Genomic DNA, 24,710 nt, shown 5'->3' with positions numbered 1-24,710 from the left:
TCAGCTTGTCCTAGGTCACGGTTTCTGATAGAAGTAACTTTTGCGTTTAAACTGCAGATGTCTATTATTAAAAGATACCTCCGTTATAAAGCTTTCAAATGTATTAAGATGTTCATATATTTTTGTATCACATGCCATTACATCCTGTCACACACACACACACACACACACACACACACACACACACACACACACATACTAAGTAAGCTTGAAAAACAGGAAATGCTGTGCAACTGTCTCTTGGTATGTTATAAATAAAGCTGACTACAGTGCTTCGGTGTGAGTATCACTCGATCACTCACCCGTGCACGTAGCTCTATAAAACTCCTTTTGACTGTCTTGTATTCCTTCATCGTATTTAAAAATGTCACACACCACTGACATTTAATTGGTCCTCCGAGCCGGAGAGTTGACTGATATTATTATATCATCTAACTGTCCACAGACGGAGTCATCGGATCCTGACGTTGTGATCGCCTGCACTGTAAACGCTCGCTTCCAGGAAGACGAGGAAAGCCCAGAGTCGTAAAAATTCGTCTACTGGCCAGTGTCTTAGACAGGCTTCACGGCGGCAGGACTCGATTACACCGGGAAAGAACACAGCGCTACTTTGAAGGTGAATATAACACAGTCATGAACATCATGCGTTTAGAATAAATCGACTTTAGAACGACACTCATGACCGTAGAATCCTGTGTGGATAATAAGAGAGTCCTGTGTGGATAATAAGAGAATCCTGTGTGGATAATAAGAGAATCCTGTGTGGATACTAAGAGAGGTCCTGTGTGGACCGAAGGTTCGGAAGTAACCTATAAGACGGGATTGCACTTCCTGTGTGGATCGCACCCGCTAAACACTTTAACAAGGGCAGGTTAGAAAGTAACCTATAAGACGGGATTGCATTTCCTGTGTGGATCGCACCCGCTAAAAACTTTAATAAGGGAAGGAGTGTCGAGTAAAAGCAGGTTTTTTTTAAGCGCGTAATGTATGTGTGTAAAGAGTAAGTACGCCTTTGAATAGAGACTCTAGGTCTCTGTACTACTCTTCTGTTTTCCTGTGAGGTATTGTGTGGTGGGGAAGAGAAAAGGTTGCGCTTCATCGCATAAAATTGGGGCCGCCCTGAGTTTAGCTCAGGGTAGAAGGCTGCCTCAATAACCTCCTCCAACCCTAGTACCACCAAGCCCCACAGTGTGTGTTGGCAGTATTAATAAAATAAAATAAAAAAAAATAACCATGGGAAACAAACCCACAAAACCTGAACTAACTAAACTAAACTAACTGAACTAACCAAGAAAAAAAGAAAAGAAAAGAAAAGCAGAACAAACAGGCTAAGAAGCCACCCGCTGAAACCAAATGGTTTGCAGTCCCTCTGCAGTAACTGTTTTAAGAGGAACCTTACAAACAGAACTAAACAATGAAATATAGTTGGCATGATGATCATGCCCAGATTATATAAAATAAATAAAAGGAAATCATTCACATGAAAACCTTTTCTATAAAAAGAGAGATGCATAAGGTAGATTAAGGCTGTCTCATTGTTCAGCCAAGGAAAGTGTGTGAAAAGGTAAATGTCTCCAGCCTGGATGACGGGTGGGACTGCAGCCCACCCAGAGCCCTTGATGGATACAAAATAAAATATAGAAACAAAAATAATAATAAATTACTTGGTTCGACAGGCAACAGAGAAAATGAATGTGACTGAAGGTTGGATCTGAGATGAGGCAAACAGAAGACCAGTCTAAAAAGTAGGCACAAACCTGTTCAGAGAAAAAGCAAATTTGTACGGATTGGATGAATTCTAAATTATCTGTTTGCTGAGTAAGATGATCCTAAACTATTAAATTGGCTCAGTAGTAGTATAGTGATTTACACTGATAAAATGTTGTAATATACTGTTGTCATTATATAGAAAGAAAAAGATGACACTATTAATAAAAATATAATATTAATGACAAGAAGTATCCTAGTCAGTATGATGTGAGATGGATAATTGTTATGAAGTAGTCTGCATCAAGCTTAAGGTTTGCTCAAACTCAGTATAATGACATATGAGATGAAGAAAATAAAGGAAATATCTAAACCAATTAGGTGCATAGAGGCACTTAACCTGCTTGAAAACTTGTCATTTATCCTAGATAAATATTACTGAGATGTAGAGCACATTTATAACGACAACTAATAAGCCAAACCCTGTAGATAACAGCTAAAGCTACAAGATTGAGAAGCTGATTTAAATATGTGGACACTACTAAGCTAATGAGCGAGTTACACATTTTTATTTATTTGTTTTTAGAGCAGAAGCTGCATAGAAGACAGCACAGGGAGCTGTCTAGCAATGAATAAGGAAATACACATACACACGCTTACCACAAGGTTTTCAAAATAGTCCAACACTATATGCGGAAGCTCTTAAGCACTCAATGTCTACTTGCACTCTGCCTGCTCCAGGAAAGTTCCTACTATATGTAGATGATATTCTGGTGACCGAAAACACGCAGGCAGACTGCAAGGCAAACACCCTCACCGTGCTATATCACCTAGCACAGCAGGGTCACAAAGTTTCACAACACAAGCTGCAGCTGTGGCAGTCAAAGGTCATATATCTAGGTCATGAACTGACAGGACAAGGCCGCAAACTGTTAGACAGCCGAAAAACAGCAGTACAAGAAAACCCAAAACCACTAACAAAGCAGCAAATGATGAGCTTCCTTGGTCTCTGCAACTTTTGCAGAAGTTGGATTCCAGAATATGCTCTCAGAGTCCAACCCCTACAAGACTTAATATATGGGAAAAATCTAGCCTTAAGAGACAAACTGACATGGACACCTGACGCTGAAAAATCATTTCATGATCTGAAATCAGCATTACAAACCAGCACTGTCCTAGCATTGCCAGACTATGACAAACCATTCTATTTACATGTGGATGGCAGCTCTGGATATATGAAAGCTGTACTGACACAAGCCTTTGGGGATAAACAACGACCATTGGCATTTTATTCCTGCAAACTTGATTGTGTAGCCTCTGGTCTCCCCACTTGCGTGCAAGCCTGTGCGGCTGCAGCAGAGGCAGTGAAAAAGTCAGCAGACATTATATTGGGTCACCCTTTAATAGTCAAAGTACCACATGCAGTCACCTCAATACTGCTGCAAGCAAACTTATCATATCTGACACATGCAAGACAATTATCATACGTAGGTATTTTGCTATCACAATCGCACATCACCATAGAGAAGTGCGGCCAGCTTAACCCAAGCACATTGCTTCCTGCAGAAATAGATGGTGACTCACATAGCTGCCTTCACAAGCTAGACGAGGAAACGAAACCACGTGCCGATATATATAGCACACCACAACCATCCTTTTTAGATATTTTTGTAGATGGGTCCGCAAGTAAAGACAACACTGGCCGAAACTGTGTAGGTTATGCTGTGACAACAATAGATACAGTCATTGAAGCACAGCCATTAACCTCCTCATACTCAGCACAAAGTGCCGAGCTAATAGCGGTAATCAGAGCCTGTGAATTACACAAAGATAAGGATGTAAACATCCACACAGACAGCCAGTATGTCTTTGCCGCAGTACACCATTTTGCTAAAATCTGGCAGAACAGAGGAATGGTAACATCCACAGGGACCCCAGTACAACATGGTGAACTTTTGAAAAAGCTTTTAGAAGTAATTATGTTGCCAAAACACCTAGCTCTATGCAAATGCGCTGCACATCAGAAAGATAATTCAGCCATTACTAGAGGGAATAACTTTGCAGATAAGGCAGCAAAAGAGGCAGCAGGAAAAGAAGCAGACGCTTTTACATTAACCCCCTGCCCTCTGATATCAATAGATGTTTTGAAAGACGAACAAAAAGCAGCATCAAAAAATGAAAAATCCTCCTGGTTAAAAGACGGAACAATATTACAAGACGATATCATGACATGACCTAAATCTTTGCACAAAGCGGCAGCGTAAACAATTCTACTCAACGAATTAAACAATTCTACTCAAAAGATTTTGAAGCCTCAGCAAAAGAGTATATTAGAACATGCATGATATGTCAAAGACACAAAGAGGTCAGTTTCAGATTCTTCTCCAGTCTCTTCCAGGTTGAAACCAGGCGACTGGATCCTGATCAAAATACTCCAAAGAAAAAACTGGAGCACTCCCAGGTGGGAAGGCCCCTACCAGGTCCTGATCACCACGCCCACGGCATGCAAAATTGCTGAACGACCTTCGTGGATTCATCAAAGTCACACCAAAAGGGTAGAGCCTATCTAAAGCATAGACCCTAGTCTCCTCCAGACCTCTTTGTGTTCGCCCGGTGGGGGGTAGGGTGATCAGGTGGCAACACTCGTGAACCCACCTCTCTGGCCGGGGTCTACTCACTGGGGGTCTTGAGAGAGAGACACAAGGTCAAGAAGAAGAGACGCTCACCCAAGGGAAAATCATCCAATCAAGATGACCAACATGCTATTACCAGCTCTTCTGAGCCTGCTGGTTGTCTCCCAGACACACGGGTTCAACCCTTGTAATGACACAGACGGACAGGCAAAGAAAACAGACGACCTCTACCTGTGTTACAACAAGACAAGCTTCACCTCTACCGTATGGATACCTTTTAACTCATTCTACGTAGGAGGATACAAAGCCGAAGCCTGGAAAGGCTACGACTGGTACCTATCCAGTTCAGACGGAAACAACCCAGGATGGGACACCGTTTTCACTTATACTGGAAATGATTGGACGCCATATCAAAGCAGTCAACTGCAAGAATCAGCAAGAAACCTTTCAAAGCAAATGAACTTGACGAAGACAGCCGAACACCTGATCCTCAACTTCCACACGCTGAACAACCCATTGCTGGAGAAGCCACCAAAATCACAGAAAAGAACCCACCTGGTTCCAACGCTGGCAAGTAGCTCTAACTGCTACCACCTGACCCTATTTATCTACAAGAGCGGAAAGGATCCACATCACTTCGTGACAATATGCAATAACATAATGAAAGGCATGGTCCCATCATCCACAGAGGCGCCACAGGAAGAAGACGAACCAAACGGAAGCCCGGCTTTATCTGCAGGCCCACTCTCAAAAACGATGAAAACCGCCATAATAGTGGGACCAAAACTAAAGCCAGACGACTGGTTCCGAGTCACCACAGGGATCACAGGACACTCAAATAACTGGTTATTACTGGCAGAACAAGCAGCTCAAGATGCTAGTGATGACTGCATGGTCTGCCTAGGACCAAGACCAATACTGAGAGTGGTACCTGCACCTATGGAAGAAAACTGCCTGACAGCTGTAATGAACCATACCAACATTCAAGACAAGAACTGCACAAAATGGGACAGAATCTTTCCCATCACCAACGAGAAAATGAAGGAGCATTCTGGAGTTGACACTTCTACGTGGGACAACTGGATGAACATGTTTGGGAAATATCGGAGTTTGGTGTCATCAATCCTGGTATCCGTAGCAGTATTCACAGCTATACTCACCTTGTGCGGATGCTGTTGCATACCTTGTATCAGAGCACTGATAAACAGACTTATCGCAACAGCCATAACTCCCCATGTCACATCCCCACCAGAGACTATGATGCTCCTTAAAAACAATGAAAGTGACACAGACTCTGAGGAAGAAGAGGACGACATATAAATAAGGAAAAAGAATTTATAATGTTGAACATTTAACTTTGCTAAATGACACTCTAGTTGAAAATCTACCCGCAAGTGACTAGAAGTTGATAAGATGCAAAATATTTGAACAACAGCAGGGAATGATAGAAGTAACTTTTGCGTTTAAACTGCAGATGTCTATTATTAAAAGATACCTCCGTTATAAAGCTTTCAAATGTATTAAGATGTTCATATATTTTTGTATCACATGCCATTACATCCTGTCACACACACACACACACACACACACACACACACACACATACTAAGTAAGCTTGAAAAACAGGAAATGCTGTGCAACTGTCTCTTGGTATGTTATAAATAAAGCTGACTACAGTGCTTCGGTGTGAGTATCACTCGATCACTCACCCGTGCACGTAGCTCTATAAAACTCCTTTTGACTGTCTTGTATTCCTTCATCGTATTTAAAAATGTCACACACCACTGACAGTTTCCTTCCACTTATAGCTTTGCAGAAACTGCATAAAAAGCACTTGCAGCAACAAAAACATAATATTCCAGAAACACGCTTTGCCGATCCGATCAGCTGTTCATACCACTTCCTAGTTACAATAGACGTCAGCGTGAACTATCGCATTACCTGCCCCGAAACCGGAAGTGACGTCATTTTAAAGAATTTTTGGTAGTTTTTTACCATCAGGGCCTCATGAGCCTATACTGGTGTTTTTAAAAGTTATGTTTGACTTTATGACTTTCTGTGTCGTGTCTGGGATGCTTAGAACTCAAATTGCACTGCTGGAAATAATTTATTTTGATGCATATGCTGCTTTTTTGCAAATTTGGACTATAATATTTGTTTTCGTTTTTCCTGCAGTGTATAAAAATTGGTGTATTTCAAAAATAAAACTATGAAGACACTCAAAATAAATTTCCTGTGGTGGGAAACTATTTTGTGCAACTTTTTTGTATTTACAGTTTTGAGGGATAAGCCTCTTAAATTTCTCTAACTAGAAATATATGTTAAAAAAACAAAAACAATTTTCAATTTTTTTGTAGTTTATTGCACTTTCTTGCACTTTATGTAATTTCTATGCACTTAATGCAGACATATTATTAAAATTTGGGCTATAATGGTTATATTGATGTATAGCAACTTGAAATGCTCCCAAAAATGGCACTACAGCATGAAAAAATATAATATAAGCTCTGGCGGACTTGGTTCTATGGTAGGTCTTAAAGGGTTAAATGCTGCACGGTGTTCTGACAAACCATCCTACTTTGGCAAAACGTCCTACCGTAAGTAGTTTATGCACATTTCTGCTGTCACAGAGTAATTCCAGCACCAATTTAAGTAGGCATGACGGTTTGCCACTTAACTTTGCCCATCAGAGTATGCTTGTAGCTCACATTCATAAAGCCAGGATGGTTTGCCACTTCATTTTACCCGTTAAAGCAGTGGTTCCCAAACTTTTTTTTCTGGGCCCCCCTTTGCTTTACAAGGAAAATGTTCGCGCCCCACACACACATCCTCCAACCACACACACCCATAGTTTGTTTTCAAACTCCACTGCGATTTATTTCACACCTTAAACATTTAGTAAACAATTAAGCAAATGCAAGTAAACTGCAATAAATTACAGGTAGTAATAAAATAATCTCCCAACTCTTTTACGCTACATCCATACTTCAACGGGTATTTTTGAAAACGCAGCTGTTTCTATGCTTTTGGGCCTTACGTCAGCATGTAAACGGCGTTTCGAATCACTGAAAACGGAATTTCTTTTTAAAACACCGTTTTTTACGTTTACGTGTGGACGAGGAATACAAAGCCCGTCACTCAACATCAAAGGTATGTGCCTTTTTTCATGTCACACTGTGCGCCACGTTATTGTTTACATGAGATGAATTGCAGAATGGGAGATAGTCAGATTAACAGTATCAGTATTTTGTCTGTATCTTCAGGTTTTACACGCTTACATACACACACAGTTACTGTCTCTCAATTTAGAAATGCAGAGGCGTCACGGTGTAATTATTTTACGTGTAGTTGGTTTTTTTTCTGTGTAATAATATTCAACATTGCTATCAGTACATTTCTCAAAATATGCCTCTCTGTGCAAAATGGGTTCAAAAAAATAAACAACTGTGGGATACTGTTAGTCCGTGATTTGAACCGGGGAAACAAATCGTGGCAGGATCAGCCTGATATTATTTGGATCCCACTGTAACTTTACTGTAGAAGTAAAATGTCAGGAGTATTTATTTATTACATGAAGTGTTTGTGAACTATAAATCAAGAATGTGGGATTCTGTTTGTCCGTGATTTGGAGAGCCCAACGTGTGCTCCCGACGCAAGGGAAACTAATTCTGTTGCAGAGACCTACCTTGGCACTTGTGCAGGTGAAGTCAAAGGGAAGATATGCTTCATCATAATTTCTAGTATTTGGCTTGGAATGAAGTTGGTTTGGAAACATATTTGGCGATGCTTCATCTCCTGCTTTGCGTTTGTGCGGGAGCCCCGTCAAAAACCTGTCAATTATGCTAGCAGTGTCCAAGTGTTTTTTGTTTTTTGTTTTTTTTTTTCATACCGCACCACACTTTGGGAACCTCTGCGTTAAAGTATGCTTGTAGGTAACATTCACAAAGGTAGCATGGTTTGGCACTTAATTTTACCTGACAGAGTATGTTTCTAGCTCATATTCACAAAGGTAGTACGATTTGCCATTTAATTTTAGCAGTTAAAGTATGCTTGTAGGTGACATTCACTTTACTCATTACTTGAAAAAAGTAATCGGATCTCTGTATATTAATGACTAATCTTGTATCGTGGATGGATTATCTCGGTAGTTCTCCTGACTGACGTTTGGTCCGTTTACAGCATCCTGCCATGCGATTGCATTTGCCCCTAACCATTGGGAACCCTCACATTAACTTAGATTGAGTGGAAAAAAGTCCTCCGTTCGTTAGCGTTCGTCCTCCAGCTTTACTGTTTATGTTATGCTAACATAGCTTTGCTGCGCTAGCGATCACGTAGCACATCATTATATACCAGCCACACTGATCATTTTATTACAGATGAACAAATTTAGACAGTTTTTCAACTCTCATTAATGCTGTAGTGATCATTTGATTTTGGGACCTGCAGCGGAGTTTGGGCCCAGACATGGCTAATAACATCACACAGTGGCAGTCCTAGCCTGTTTGGCGCTCTGGGCGAACACTCCCTCTACTTATGCACACGCTCTTTTCTACTCTGTAATATTCTTGTCAATTTTCTTGATATTTATTTATAATCACCTCTGTTAATCCTTGATATTTAGAACTGAGTGATCTGTATATATTACAACAACAACAACAACAAACTTTATTTATATAGCACATTTAAAACCCAGTGGTGTACCAAAGTGCTTAACATGCAAGAGAGTAGGATGAAGTAACAGGGAAGGATGACTGAAACTGAACCCCTGATGGCTTTGAACTTTTCTTGTCCATCTTCCATTGGTTTTAATTTTGCACTCCAGTATGAACACCCATTCCCTAACATGAGGATCACCACAACATAACCTAATAAACCTACACGTTAGTCCACAGATTCGCTTTGTCTAGGGTTTATTTCTGGGATTTTACACAACCCAGGGTTCAAATCATGAATAGATAATGGACTTGGATTTACAACATTATAAATGAAATGTGCTCTATTTGGAAGCAGCCGGTCCCCCTCCCCTTTCGACAGGTTGTGTGTGAAACTTTAAATCATCAAACTGTAAAATATAAATTTTAAATTGTTATTGATCCCTTTACCCCTGGTCCTAAAGTGTATATTTATTTTCTTACTCTCCTTATATATATTGTTTGTTTACTTGCACTGCTGTAACTGGAGCCTCTTCTTCTCATCTCTCTATATACTGTACTGTATATAGCGGAGATGACAATAAAGTTTACTTTGTCTTCAGCAGCGAGCAGGCGCACCGAGGGCTCTCGCACTCACTTATCACATACAGAATTTTGAAAAAACATCGGTGCAAATTATAAGTCTGTATCATTATGTCTGGTGTGTGTAAACACAGACAACATGAGAGCTCTCGATTAACACTCCTCGTTTATTACTCATCACCACACAACTGAACACTTTTCCCTCCAAAAACACAGCAATAACACTTCCTGAGAACTGGGCGTGAGTGGAGCCATCCAGCGCTCCACCACAGAGCAATTTTTTTTTCTTTTTTTGCCGATGCCCGAGATTCCGCCCCCCTACCACGATGCCACCCTGGGCAACCGCCCATGTCGCCCATATCCAAAACCGCTTCTGACGTCAGAGTCAAAGACCGGATATATAGTGCTGGTCTACCAAGTTGTAACCAGGTCACTAAAAGGCAAGTTAATTAATACCGTTGCTACACTTTAAAAAACAAAACAGGTTAGCTGAACGAAAGCACCTATACTGAAAACAACCAATACATGTCATCGTCCCAGAATGCATTGTGTGCAAAAAAACATGGCCGCTCCCACGGCTCCAAAATAGTTTTAAACAACAAAGATTTAATGAATAACAAAAAAATTGTAGTTATTTTCAAGTATGTTTTTATGTAGTGGAGATAATTTGTAACATATTTAGAGTAACTTGTCATATTAGTTGGGGTTCCTTTTAAAAACATGTTTAGCATCAGCTTCTGTCACGTGACGCCATCAGGTTGGTAGGCTGGTTGTGGTAAGAAGAGGCGGAGCCAGACATTTTATACACCCGGGCTTAGCCCTAAAGGGTAGTATCCATGTGGGATGGGGTTAGAAATGACTGAAAGATTTATTTGGCTGCGTTTTGAGTTTTGTTTAAAAAAGAATAACTTCATGTAGGAAAAAATATATATCACATATGCACGACACCTTAAACTAGTTTTTTTAATTAAGCAGCAAGGCAGAAAAAAATCAGGGCTGTATCAAGACACAGGGACTAAACTCCAATTCAACCAGACCCAGAACTGATTGGGAATTAAAACAGGACTACAATAGTTCAAAATCAGGATTACTTTAGGACTTAACCAATACAGAACCAGACTCAAAACACCGAAAATCATCATAGACCTGCACTACACTTATTTTTTAATTCTACCAAAGTACACTATTTAGATTCAGAAAAGTTTATATAACTATTTAGCCTTGTTATGCAAACAAGCCTGCATAAGTTAATAAATATAGAATTTGAAAAATAACAAACCTAAAAAGATACTCTAGGTACTAGATACATGTTCTGATGAGTTTTGGCAAACAACCATTTGAGTAACATGTCTGTCTCACCTGGCTGTTGTTCCATCTCTGTTCTGTCCTCATTCTCATTCTCCTCTCCATCTCCCTCTCTGTTCCTTTCTCTCCCCTCTCCCAATCAAGCCAAACACCAACATCATCAAATATACAGTTGAAACCAGATATTTACTCTTCAGATAAAAACACAAACACTTTTTTAATTGTAACATCAAATCAGACTAAATGTTTATGTTTTTAGATTGATAAATATAAAAAACATATTTGTTAAATTTAAGAGTAAAGAGAGAAATTGTATGTATTTCTTAATTGCAAATGGCAGTTACATACATACAATACATACAAAAATTGAGCCACACTTATGGAGCTCCACAATTCTTTTCCTGGTGTTTTGTTTGATATCTCTGGATTTTCCCATTTCAAAGAAACAGGCTCTGTGTTTTGCCTCATATGCATCCACAGGTGTGCCACTAATTTACTCAAATGGACTCTACTAACCTATCAGAAGCTTCTTAAGCTCAGAATGGAATCGTCTAGAGTAAACTTAGTGTATATATATACTCCGAAATTTGATTAAAAGTGATAAAAAATAGACAGCTCTCTCTCTTTACTCTGACATTTAACTAATTCCAAAAATATTTTAAATTTTTATTTATCTAAAAGTTTACTCTGAATTGATGTTTAACAGTAAAAATAAATATTCTTGTTTTTTCCCTAAAGTGTATGTAAATATCTGGTTTCAACTGTGATATACTGCTGTGTATTAAAATTCGTCTTGTTTTGCATATTGAACAGCATTCAAAGCATAAGGTAAAATAACATTTACCAGAGTCTTTTCTTTGAAAGAAGCCCCTTATGTCCATTGTTATGTTCATCAGTACATAACTAAAACCGATTTAGAGTGCTTTATTTAGCTGTGTAAGGTAATAACTGAAAATATGAAATAAACACACATGTAAGCTAAGACTCTCTAAAAAAAACAGCATTGTTGTTCGGCTTTTCATTTCGCCATTTGTTCATTCACTCGAAGAGCAAGTAACATAATATGGGTCAAGTGATCAGTTTGATATCAACCTTTTGTGATACACCGTCATATTTACATTATTTGTCCAGTATGAAAAATTTGCTTTGGTACCTGGTCAAACTCAAGCTCTCTTCTCTCTGCCAGTGCACTTCTCCTACAGCAAACTCGCAGGCAGCAGCTTCTCTCCCCGCTTCTCGCTCACATGTGTAAGTGTTCAGAGTTCATCTTTCCCAGCCAAGAACAAGACACCGTCCTCCAAGAGAAGTGGACTCAATGGCTGAGCAGTTGTCCAACTTTGATCCAAGGTTGTCCCTGGTTAAAAATCTGCACCTGGAATTCAAATCCCTGAGGGAATCGTGGAGTTGTGTCAGCAGCAGGTGGAAACTGAACAGGCCTGATCCGTCTGAACACTGAACCTGAAGTCTCTGTGGCCACAGTCAGAGCTAGTTAAGTTCTCTCAAAAGGAAATGTGCTTCAGTGCTTCCTTTATTACCTCTTTTTACAGAGGAGACACTAAAGCATCCTTTATGAGAGGAAGTAATTACATTCCATAATTCATAGCGATGCATTATCAAACCATTAATGAAAACCATCGACAAAAGTGATTCACATCATATCAATGTTGATTATCATTATTCCTGTTTTTCATTTCAGTGAAGTGCTGATATGCTTTAAATTTTGAACATCATGCTGATGGAATAAAATCGGATTTGTGTGTGGCTTTGCCTGAACAACACAGATTTATAAACTCTCTGAATCCAAATTATAAGATTTATTACACGGATCAAAGTGTGTTTAGGGTCTGCTCCAGTTTACTTTGTATGATTAACATCTGCATTATCATATATTATTCACCACACTTCTCCTTTCTTCTTTATAAATTCTCATTCACATCAGAAAGTAGGCATTTTTTTATTCAAACATTCCTTGATATTTAACTTTCACAATGTGTTAAAGCTTCAGTCTGTATCATACTGTGTGTGCTATGTGAAATATTTTAATCTAAACAAAAAAAAACTCTTTACAAAAAGTTTTCTCATATTTATTAAAAAGCATTATCACTCAGAGGCTGTGGAGAAAGAAATGTGAACACCTGGAACCCCGCGGGCACTGACACAGCTGACCTGAATGACTTGTCTGACTCCGCCCCCAACAGAACTTCTCCAAGTTACACTGAAAATGAATCACAGTGGACACTCAGGTGGCATGCTTTATTTTGAAAGGACTTGAGTGGTTCTTCCCTGAGGTGTCAGTTTATTTTTACCAGGACAGTGACTCTGCGTCTCTTCAAACGCCGACAAAGTCCAGGAAGTCGTCTGAAGATGTTTTCCTTGACAGCTGAGGCGATGTTTGAAGCATTTACCTGAGAGATGACAGACATATTAAAGGTGTCTTATTCTGCTTCATATTCCATGTTTTTTAATCAGAGACTCTGTTAGTGTATCTTGGCATGATTCACATGACAAAGTAATGATTCTTTATCTTATTCTAGGACTTGGTGCAGCCCCTCAGTTCATACTCTGTCTAAAAAACAAGTTTTAGCTCTGCCTCTTCAATCTAATCCAGTTATAAACCACATTTAAAAACAATAAAGTTCGCAAAAGTGCTGTACATAAATATAGGGAGGTCACACAATGAGAATATAATAAAAATACAAAATGTAAAAAAGTTGACACACCTACATAACAAACACCAACACATGACTGTAAATACAAGCAGAAACAATCAAATTAAGTATTCATCTTTCACACTGTGCTAAAAGAGTAAAGCTAGAGACAATTTTTTCCTGGTTGGTGAGCTTCAGATAGCCAGCAGAGGCAGCCAATTGGTGCTAAAACCAATTATGGAGACGACGTTGACCATAAAAGGAAATCTGTTACACATTGATGTCAGTGTGCAATTAAAGTAGAAAAATGTTTGGATCAAATCTATTACTTATTGATTTCTTTATCTTATTTGAAACTGTGCTTAATCAGCGGTGGAAAGTAACAAAGTACAAATAGTTTTCTTGCTGTACTTGACTAAAATTCTTTCAGGTGTCTGTAATTTACTTGAGTATAACTTTTTCTGATAACTTTTTACCTTTTCTCCCTTCAGTTTAACACAAATATTTTAACTTTCTGCTTCTGACATTTTCTAAACAGGCTTTTATTTACTGTAAGTTTGAGTAATGAGTTTTGTTACATTATACCATCAGTTTTCCTTCCGGTAAACCAATTCGAGCCTAAATGGAGGAACAATAACACAATCCTAGACAATCCTATTGGTGTATCCATCAATGGTGCTTATCACTGAAGAAGAGATGCAAGAAGCAAATATTTTATGTATAATTTATTGTAATATACTGGTTAAAGTGGACTCTAACAGCATTCAAGGTTCAAAAGAGGATAAAAGGGAATAACACTGGTAAATAATTTTAAAGTTACTATGAGCTCAAGAAATCACAACAAGCACACAAGCTGTTTTTTGTGAACTGTGTCTGTGAAGTTAGGATTTTTTTAATATTGTGAAACATCATCATAATAATGGATTGCATTTATATAGCGCTTTTTGAGACCCTCAAAGCACTTTACAGTTCCACTATTCATTCACTCTCACATTCACACACTGGTGGAGGTAAGCTACAGTTGTAGCCACAGCTTTCAAACTTTTTGATTAAACTGTATTCTACACACCTGGAAGCCACCTAAAGCTGGATTGTTAGACCATGTGGCACTAACAAGAATAAAGGACACAGCCATGAAAGAGGCAGAAATGTTGTTACTGCACGGCGTCAACGCGTTAGCGCCGTCCAGTCCCGAGCCTTATCTCCTACAGTCTTAGAAACACAAAACTCAGCTTGTTATTTGGTGGTTTTGAAACTAAACTTAAACAGTCCTTTTTAGCTGGTGCTCTCACAAAAAGAAATGGCAGTATGGTGTACATTTTAGGACATCCGTCAGGTCTCAGACAAAAAGCTGTCAAGTGTCAGGTCTCAGACAAAAACTCGTCAGGTGTCAGGTCTGAGGTGTCAGGTCTCAGATGTCAGGGTCTCAATTGTCAGGACTCAGGTGTCAGGTCTCAAAAGTCAGGTCTCAGGTGTCAGCTCTCAGTTGTCAGTTCTCAGGTCTCAGGTGTCAGAACACAAGCTATCAGACAGAGAGAAGCCTCCTTCGGGTGGCGCTGTTGTCAGGTCCCAGCCAATGACTGTAGCAAACATGGACGACGTGACAGCGTCAGTAGTTCATACGATGCTGTTTTATGTTCAAGGGGTCTCCTTTCTCATACGTTTGATTCTAATTACTACCATAATGCTGTGAAATTGGGGTGTGATGTAATTGTTAACAGCTTTGACTGGAAGCTGCAGTCACGCACAAACTTACATATCTCTGTTCAGGAATGGGAGATAGAGCGGGGTGCAGACAGGAGCTCCGGCATTTACGTTACAAAACCATGACCAACTGTTTTAACCTGACAGCCTGAGGTGTTCTTCAGTATACTGGACTACCCGACAGAAGGACCCGGCACCCAGCCACACTTTTTCGGTAAGTTAAACGTGTTTGTAAGCTTATCCGTAACCACCGTCCTTAGCTAGGTCCTGAGACCTAGCTATAGTGATGTTCGATTCGTGAACGAATCATTCAATACTCAATAATTACTTTACTGACTCGTGAATCATGATTCACAAGCGCAACTGACTCAATGACTCATCTCTGTTGCTGTTAGCAAACTAATTCTATTAGTAGAAATATATCAAGGTTATAATTAAAATTGTGGGGAGAAAAAACAACAGCCAGTTTCTTAACAAAAACATTTCTGCTCTGAACTGGAAGAAAAAACCCTGAGTAGAAGCTCACATCAAGACAATAGCTCCTCGGGTCACAGTAGCATCTCTCAGCTAACATGCTAACAGCACATTTGAGTTACTCACCCCCCCCCCCCCCCCCCCCCTCTTATTAGGTAATGTTCAAATAATTTTATCTATTCTGTATGACTTAAAGCAGTTATGACATGGGATGATTTTCTCACCCAATAAAGGAATATTCAATATATCAGTCTACTCTTCATTCTATCAGAAACAGTTATCACAGCTCGTACATTTTCTTTTTAGAAATATAGGTAAGCAATGAGACAAATTTAGTAATGCCAACATACTGAAGGAATAACATTTGTCTCTTATATATGATACACCTATATATGCACTGTCAAAGATACTTGTCTTTGAGTGAAGATTTAAGGTGATAAGACATATAAATAACTGCAACTTGAATCTGTACTGAAGCTCAGTATTTGACACAGAGTTCATGTTCACTGCTGTAATAGCTAATAATGATTAATATAATAACTATAATATTGGCCATATTATATTTACATTACCAAAGTGATATGACTTTAGTCTCATGAACAACATTAGCTAATTGTTATTTACTAACTAATCTTAAATGACTGTTCAGTACAGAAATGAAGCCCAAAAATCATGTTTTACTGTCCTGTGGTCTCAGCCTCAGATACTTATCAAATCACACAAAGCTCTTGTAGAAACAAACAAACAAATGAACAAAATATGTTCTCCTTCATTTCTGTCAAACAAAGTTGTATGACACGTTTCCAGCGGTTAGTATCATGGTTGCTAGGCAACCTGGGAAGCGCGACAGGGACTAGACCATCCGATACAGACAAACTTGCCGTTTGTTTTGCAAATCGAGCTCAACACTGCCCCTAGCATCCTGGAGCACTTCCGTTGTGTTTTGGAATTTGCATGTGTTTTGGAGTTTGCAAGTGTTTTGGAGTTTGCATGTGTTTTGGAGTTTGCATGTGTTTTGGAGTTTGCATGTGTTTTGGAGTTTGCATGTGTTTTGGAGTTTGCATGTGTTTTGGAGTTTGCAAGTGTTTTGGAGTTTGTATGTGCTTTGTCTCTAGGGGCCACCGTACTAACCCCCTCCCTTGCTGTGCTGAATCTTAGCGTAAGCGAATCACTCACTAACCCCCTCCCTCCTGGCTCACAGCTCAAACAAGTTGAACGAATCACTGACTCACTCACCCCCTCCCTTCCTGTGCTGAATTGTAGCATAGACGAATCACTGGTCGTATCCAAATTCATGGGCTGCATCCTTCTGAGGATCCGGCCTTCGCGGTCTACGTGGGCCAGGTCCTCAGAAGGTCGGGTAGGCCGGAAGTAAACGGCTGTGAAATTGGACGGTCTAGCCTTCTGATTAACGTCACCCCTGTCTCGGTGGAGTTTAATAAACTCAGCCGTCTGCTCCTTGCTATCTAAAATATAACAGGACACTGGCGTAAATTCTCGACATGGGAGAAGGGGGAAGGGGGGGAAGGCCGGGGGGGGGGGGGCCAGGGAACGGAGGCCCGGCAGAAGGCGGGGGGGGACGGGAGGGAGCGAGGGCTGAGAACAGGACAGGTGGGCGAGTCGGGACGTGACGGTGGTCACAAATGAAGAGACAGCACGCTGGAAGGACGAAGTTGGAGGGCGAGGACGGTACCCCAACGCGACGACGGCTGTCGCCAAGTCGAAGTGTAACCTTGGTCAAAGGCGTACTCACAAAATGCGCCATGCGAGTTCCCCAAATATCAAGCGTGGTCCACGGGGCCTCGGCGGGAAGGAAGTTTGGGGAGTTGTGGCTGAACCACATAAAAATATATCATTAATTTTAATCTCCCCAATCAATGATAATGTTATGTTGGAATGTTGTTAAAGAGGGTCAAAAATGTTTCAACCCAGTTTGTTTAGCAGATTCTGTATAGCAGCTTTAATATAGGGAGGACACAACCTCCAGATTGTGTGAGTAAAATCAGGGTTTTTTTTCTTTGTCAGTTTAACAGTTTCTGTTTTGCCTGTCACTGTGCCCTGTCTGTTTTCTTACCTGGTTCTTCCTGACCTTGTACTTTCTCCTCATGTTCCCTCTTTCCTCTCTCCCTCTTTGGACTGACAATCATACACAAACAGATTGTATTCAATTAGATGAAAAATTACATTGATATGAAAAAAATTCTAATAAGATCACTAACAAAAAGTCCTCTCTCAGTGTACTTTCAACAAAAAGGCAAATAACCAAACCACATGAACATCTAATAAAAGTAGTAAACATTGAAACACTGATCCAACATTATTCTTGAATGACGGATCATTTGATTTTACACTTTTACCTGAATGTGGCTCCTTTTTTTGGAAAAACTTCCTTATATCCATTATGAACCTGGCTGTCTCTCTGTACACAAACACACACACACACACACACCAGGAGTTTATAAGGTTAATGGGCATTCAGTCAGTTAGCTAGTTAGTATCCATTTCAAACAGGACAGTGGTAACAACAGCAGGCTGCGGACAATTTTAAGTTTTAGATTTTAAATAGGCTGTATACATTTCAATGGGAGCAACAGGACGGTCAAATGTCGCTGAATTTACTACAGAGCAGGACGGATTGTAGGGTAGCAAACATTGTCAGAAAACACGTTTTCAACACTGCAGGTTACCTGGTGTAAGGTTTTTCAGCTAAAAAGAAACATGGTGTGACTCCTACCTAACTATATAAAGCGTAACTGAAGGTTAAATGCAGCTAACACGTCCTGTTTTAAGCCAGGCACTTACACCTCCGCTCTGCTGCGTCTCAGCCACCATCTCTGGCAGCAACGGTGCTAGAGCCAGAGTAGGGGAGAGCTGGAACAAACCATTTTGGGAGGGGGGGGTTATCTATACTTTTGTTGTTAAAATGTTACGTCTCAAACAAGTACAGTACTGTATGCTTTTTATATTTTTAGTAATAAGTCACACAAACAGCAAATATTGTCAAAAAAAGTAAGAAATCTTTGCGGGTGCTTTGATTCCTTTTGGGGGTGCTTAAGCACCCCTAAAAATGGGCTAAAATCGCCCCTGTCTCTAATGCTGAAAGTTATTTAAGACCCCACCCCCTACTGCAGAGAGTAAATTTTAGTTAAGGAGGAATCAATAAACCTGATAAGAAATATATTAGTGAACAAGCCAGAGTGCAATGATAAAAACATTCTGACTGATACTATGTAATACATAACTAAGTGTAAATCTGTAAGACTGTATGTGTTCAGCTGATCAGTCTGCTCTGTGTCACCAATAAATCATAGTTTTAAATACTTGATGACACTTTGCCTTGTGTGTAAATAGGTGTGAACACTGCAACATTATTATTATGGTACATGAAATTTCTAAATGTTAGGTGTATTCTGAGTTTGTGGGACAGTTAGTCCCTTCATTCTTGGAGATTAACTTCAAAGCTGCTCTGAGTCCTGTAACATTCTTGGTTTAAGAGCAGAACTGAAGTGAAGTCCAGTCATTGAGATAAATTCCATAGCAGACTGTAGGGGTGGTCCGAGTCCAAAATAGATCTAAGTGTGCAGAGTCACTGCTGCCTTCAGTGACCATTCACCATTCACTCCCTGAGACAGCAGTGGGCCAAATCTATTATGTCAGATAATTTGAAACTCCTTCAGGGGCTGATACAACAACGAGTTCACTGTTACAGTGGATAGGAACTCCTGCTCAACACAAAAACTACAACTCTGGATTCTTGAAAAGGTCTAAGTAAGACTAAAAAATTTTTAGTTTAAAATAAGTTTACACATTTTTTTCAGCCACAGAAGTGGGCTGCAGCAAGTAATGAAAATGCAGTTAATTAAACTGCTTTTCATTATGCAATGAAGCAAAGAGCAAATAAAGATAAACACCAATAAGAAAGAAAACATACACCTAGGTACACACAGGTGTATGGTTCTGTGTAGAAAAAGACCTGTACATCTTTCTTGGAAAAAAGGAGCCTCATATAAAGCCTCTTTCTAAAATAAAGCTTTATTTAAACAGATGTTCTGTAGGCAACTGATTAATAAAGGGGTCAGAGGTCCATCAGTGACTGTGATGCAGTAACAGTGAAATGTCCATCAGTGATTGGCGCGTCAGTGTGATGTCATCCTCTAGTCATGTGACTCTTAAAGCAGGCTAAGAGGATTACTGAATCTCTCTTCAGTTATTGTCTGCTTCAGCCTTTTGTTTTCACAGAAGAAGACAAGGCATTAGTGGGTTGTCAAGATTTATTAATCACCTGATGAAATTGTAGATGAAGCTTAGTGAATTCTCTGTGTTTCTGCTGCTGGTCTGCATCTCTCTGCAGAGAGCTGACAGCCATTTACCTAACTTCAGTCCTGGAACTCCCCCTCTGCAGGTAGGACAAATGCAAGCTGGGAAGAAAACCAGTAACCCTGACACTGAGCTAATCAGCTGCAACCAAAGTCAGCTCTGATTTTGACTTAAATCAGAAGTGTATTATTCAGATTAATACCACAGGTGGCAAATTTACAGGCAATATTTACTTCAGTAGAAGTACAGATACTTGTGTTAAAATAAAGCTTCAGTAAAAGTTGAAGTACAGATTGAACTTCTTTACTGACATAAAACTGAAAAAGTACAGCTCCAGAGTAACCAGACAGGATAATGTATATTTAAATATATAACTTTCTACAGGACTGAATATAATATTTTTATGTAAAAGTCCAGAGCCTCTGAAGATTATCTGAGTACTTCTAACATTACACAAAGCAAAGGTGTCCATCACGCTTGTTCATGAAACTTAGTTTATCCATTTTCTGGAGCGGGCCAACAGTGAAGCTCTGAAGATTTCCCTCTGAGGGAGCTGTAGAGATCAATGGTGAAGATCATTGATCTATGCAATGAGCTTCAGTCTTTCTGATGTTTCTGAAATTATGCCTCTCTCAGTGGGTCAACAGAACATCTGGCACAGGACAGCTGTGATAAAAGAAAGGGAGGAAGTTTCTCCAAACCTCTGGACCCAGGAAACCCAGCTTGGTCCTGATGGTCTCCCTCATTAGGTTTACTTAACTGTGAATCTAGCTGTTGATCATAATGTGAATGATGTTATTACATGAAAAGAACAAATTACACTAGTTTTTATTTAAAGTTTATGTGTTACCAGGCTGTAGAGTGCTCAGTGAGTGTAATGGATCTAAAACTGTTTAAATCTTTAGTCTTATATCATCCTCAGTCTTATGTTAAAATCTCAAAGGACAATGTTTGATGTTTAGTAAAGACGCTGGATTTGTGATTCCTTGCAAGCTTTGTTTAATGGGTAACTGAGCAGGCATTACATGCAAGCAGCTTGACTCCAGCGTTTTCTTACTGCATGCATGTGCAGTGCACTATTCTGAACAGGTAATAATAATAATGGATTGCATTTATATAGCACTTTTCGGGAACCCCTCAAAGTGCTTTACAATACCACTATTCATTCACTCTCACATTCACACATACTGGTGGAGGCAAGCTACAGTTGTAGCCACAGCTGCCCTGGGGCAGACTGACAGAAGCGAGGCTGCCATATTGCGCCATCAGCCCCTCACCAGTAGGCGGCAGGTGAAGTGTCTTGCCCAAGGACACAACGACCGAGACTGTCCGAGCCGGGGCTCGAACCGGCAACCTTCCAATTACAAGACGAACACCCAACTCTTCAGCCACGATCGCCCCAGGTAGGGAAACCCCCATTATTAAACAATACCAGTCAGATGTTCTACGTCCCCTTTCTTTAGGTTAAGACTGTATAAACAACAGATTCTAATCCACAACATTATAGCCTGGACATTAACCATTCACTTCAAACCTGGAACTGTCATTGGTAAGAATATAGTAAACATTTAACATTTGACCTTGTCAACATCACGTTACATGTAGTTTCCATGGATTTCGTTTTCTTTGTGCTCTGGGGAACAGGCGGTTGATGGTTCGACCACGGTAGAGTCATCGTGGGAATCTCCGTGTTGTGGTGGTGCTTCAGGGACTGGGAGGACATGCCTGCAGTTCCGCCTATACTCTCCGCCTCCTGACTGGACAATGTATGATCTGGATTTCTTATTAGTCCCTAAGGAGTCATGTCCATGATGCGTTTGCATCCTCACAACCTCACTTAGCACGAGGGGACGGAGTGGTCTGCTGGAGTTGTCATAGCATTTCTTTTGTGCATGGCGCTTATGAACTAGGCTTGTCTTAACAGCTGTGTTGCTTTTGGGCCTGGGAACCAGCAGATGTTGCATGATAGTGCATGTTTACCTTGACATGAGCCTTTCAGCTGGAGAACCTAGTGTGTGAGCTTGAGTGGCTCTTTTTGTTTATGTGGCCTGGTGCTGTTGCACACCGGACACGCAATTGTTTCTTGCCCTATATCTTCAGTTATTGTGGGCCAAAACACGATAGCATGGGCCCTGCGTTTAGTAGCTTCTGTGCCTGGGTGCCCTCTGTGGAGGACAGTGATTGAATCCTTTTGTAAAGACTTTGGGATCACTGTCTTCAGGCCTTTCTTGACAATGCCATCTTCAAGGGGGAGTTTATTTGATATGGGTAGTATTCACGAATTTCTGTGAGCAGCTGAGTTTGTCTGCAAGGCCAGCCCTTCATTGTGACAGTGCTCAGTTTCTGTAGCTCTGGATCGGAGGCAGTGTGTTCCCACAGTTCAGTCAGCCTAAGGAAGAGATGTGTTGGATCAACATGATCTTGTTGTTGGGTTCGGGAGCAAACAAAAGCATTCTAGCTTTTTAAATGGCAATTTGTAGCTTTTTAAATAGGTTTAATGCATGTGTTGTATGTTGCTAACATTATTCCCTCCTGTTTGACATTTTAAAAGCTTGTGTTTTCAATTATCAGTACAGCATCACTTTCAGGTGCATTTTCAACGGAGTGCGGATTCCAGTTGTTGGTTCGTGCTTTAAGTTTGTCAATTAGACTGTGGGTGACAGCCCGAGGAGAGGCTCGCCCCCACCCCCAAGGCAGCACAAAACCCCTTCCACACACGTGACACAAACTGAGGTCCCCTGTCAGACACAATGTCCTGGGGAATCCCATGCAGCCAAAAAACATGAACAACGAGTAAGTGAGCAGTCTCAAGGGCGGAAGGGAGTTTAGGCAAGGGAACAAAATGGGCAGCCTTGGAGAATCTATCCACGATGGTAAGGATGACCGAGTGACCAGAGGAACGCGGCAGCCCTGTGACGAAGTCCACAGCGATGTGCGACCACGGGTGACTGGGGACGGGCAGGGGATGCAAAAGCCCAGAAGGCGCCTGGTGACGGCTTTTAGAACACGCACAAACTTCTCAAGCCACAACATACTCGCGCGTATCCCTCTCCAACGAAGGCCACGAAAAGGACCGTTTCAACAAAGACACCATACGATAAATGCCGGGATGACAGGCAAAGCGCGCAGTGTGCAGCCAATGCAGGATGCGCGCGCACATGGCGGACATACATAATTATAATAAAGGTCAATCAAATGGACCAATATGGCAAGGCCATGATGATCCAATTGGTAAAGTAAAGCCAATTGGCATCTTTCTTGGCCTTCAGACAACAATTCTGATGGCTAAAGATCCAAACGGAACAGGCAAAAAAAAAAAAAAGCGCACGGGTGGAGATGCCCATCGTCCGGCGAAATCTGAGACAGCACGGCTTCCGCGCCCATATCGGAAGCATCAACCTTAACATCAAACTGTCTGGACACGTCGGGGTGGGCAAGGATGGGAGCGGAGCAAAACAGCTCCTTAAGCCGTGAAAAAGCCCGTTCGGCTTCCGGCGTCCACTGAAAAACACGAGCAGGAGATGTCAAACTAGTAAGCGGAAGCACAACTCGACTGAAATTTTTAATGAACCGCCGATAAAAATTAGCCAATCCCAGAAACCTCTGCAATTGCTTGTGTGTGGAAGGGGTCGGCCAACTCACAATGGTTTCAAGCTTACAGGGGTCGGCTCTGAGCTGTCCCTTGAATGATTGTAAAAGAAAACAACTATTTTATAGAGCAAAAAAAATTCTAAAGGGAACATTTATTTATTTTTATTTTATTTTATTAATATTTTCCTTAAATGTGTCAAATATATATTTTCTCATCTAAATGTGCACTGAGCTGTGAGCCAGGGGGCAGTAATGCGCCTTAACATTGGTTGCCAACCAAGAAGAAGAAGAACCTGTAAGCCAGGAGGGAGGGGTGAGTGAGTGAGTGAGTTGTCGTGTCCAAATTCATGGGCTGCATCCTCCTGAGGCCGCATTTGTAGACCGATTACGTCACAGCGACGCGCCGAAGGCTGTCCAAATTCGTAGACTCCGACAAATGCAGCCGACAAATGCATCCTCCTTTTCCCCGAATTTGAAGGATGGGTCGGGTGTGTCCTTTGTGGCCCACCATATCCCAGAATTCATAGCGCGGCCCAGCCAAACTCCAGTTTCCAACAATGGCGGCTGCTACTAAGTTTTAAAATTACTCTTACTAATCTTTCTGGGTCACAAAATAAACTTTTAACATATTTTCAGGCGAGAATGTAGCTGTGTAAACTTCAAATATCTACTCGGTTTATCAAGGTATCGCATATTTGCAAAAGTGCTTCGACGTTTTCGGAGACGTCTGCTACCCACCAGTTCGATAGCTAGCCGAGAGCTCGAGGGTCACTGAAGCTGCCAAGAACGGCACAACTCCCGGCACATCACTTTCAGATCACCGCGGACTTTCGGTACTAAGGTTAAACATAATATATAAGTCACTTAGACAACCTAAAAATGATATTGTTGGGCTTTTTTCAGTGTTTTATTTGTTCGTGAGTAAATCGGTTTGGCTGAGATTAAAGTTATTAGATTAGATTAGATAAAATAAAACTTTATCAATCCCCCCCGGGGGGGGGGGGGGGGGGGGGGGGGGTGTGTGTTGTTCCTCCTTGGTTTTCACACAGCTGAATAAACGTCAAACAGAAAACCGATTAAACAGAAGTGTTGAGGAT

At 40.7% G+C, this 24,710-nt stretch overlaps 1 protein-coding gene across 1 annotated transcript; it reads left to right on the top strand.

Moving 5' to 3' along the window:
* Positions 1–4,106: 4,106 nt before the first annotated feature.
* Positions 4,107–14,423, top strand: LOC120727181. Its single transcript, XM_040021380.1, has 2 exons — positions 4,107–5,790; positions 14,413–14,423. Exon 1 carries the CDS (start codon positions 4,458–4,460, stop codon positions 5,658–5,660), a length of 1,203 nt encoding a protein of 400 aa, XP_039877314.1. The 5' UTR covers positions 4,107–4,457; the 3' UTR covers positions 5,661–5,790; positions 14,413–14,423.
* Positions 14,424–24,710: the final 10,287 nt, after the last annotated feature.

This window comes from Simochromis diagramma, unplaced genomic scaffold, assembly GCF_900408965.1.
Source record: "Simochromis diagramma unplaced genomic scaffold, fSimDia1.1 OVJJ01000753.1, whole genome shotgun sequence".
In the NCBI taxonomy this organism is placed as follows: domain Eukaryota; kingdom Metazoa; phylum Chordata; class Actinopteri; order Cichliformes; family Cichlidae; genus Simochromis; species Simochromis diagramma.
The sequence above is the reverse complement of the archived record's forward strand: the minus strand, read 5'-3'. Positions and strand labels throughout refer to the sequence as shown.

Bases quoted from the DNA above. Each gene is read 5' to 3' on its own strand.
- LOC120727181 (XM_040021380.1), top strand. From the start codon at position 4,458: ATGACCAACATGCTATTACCAGCTCTTCTGAGCCTGCTGGTTGTCTCC.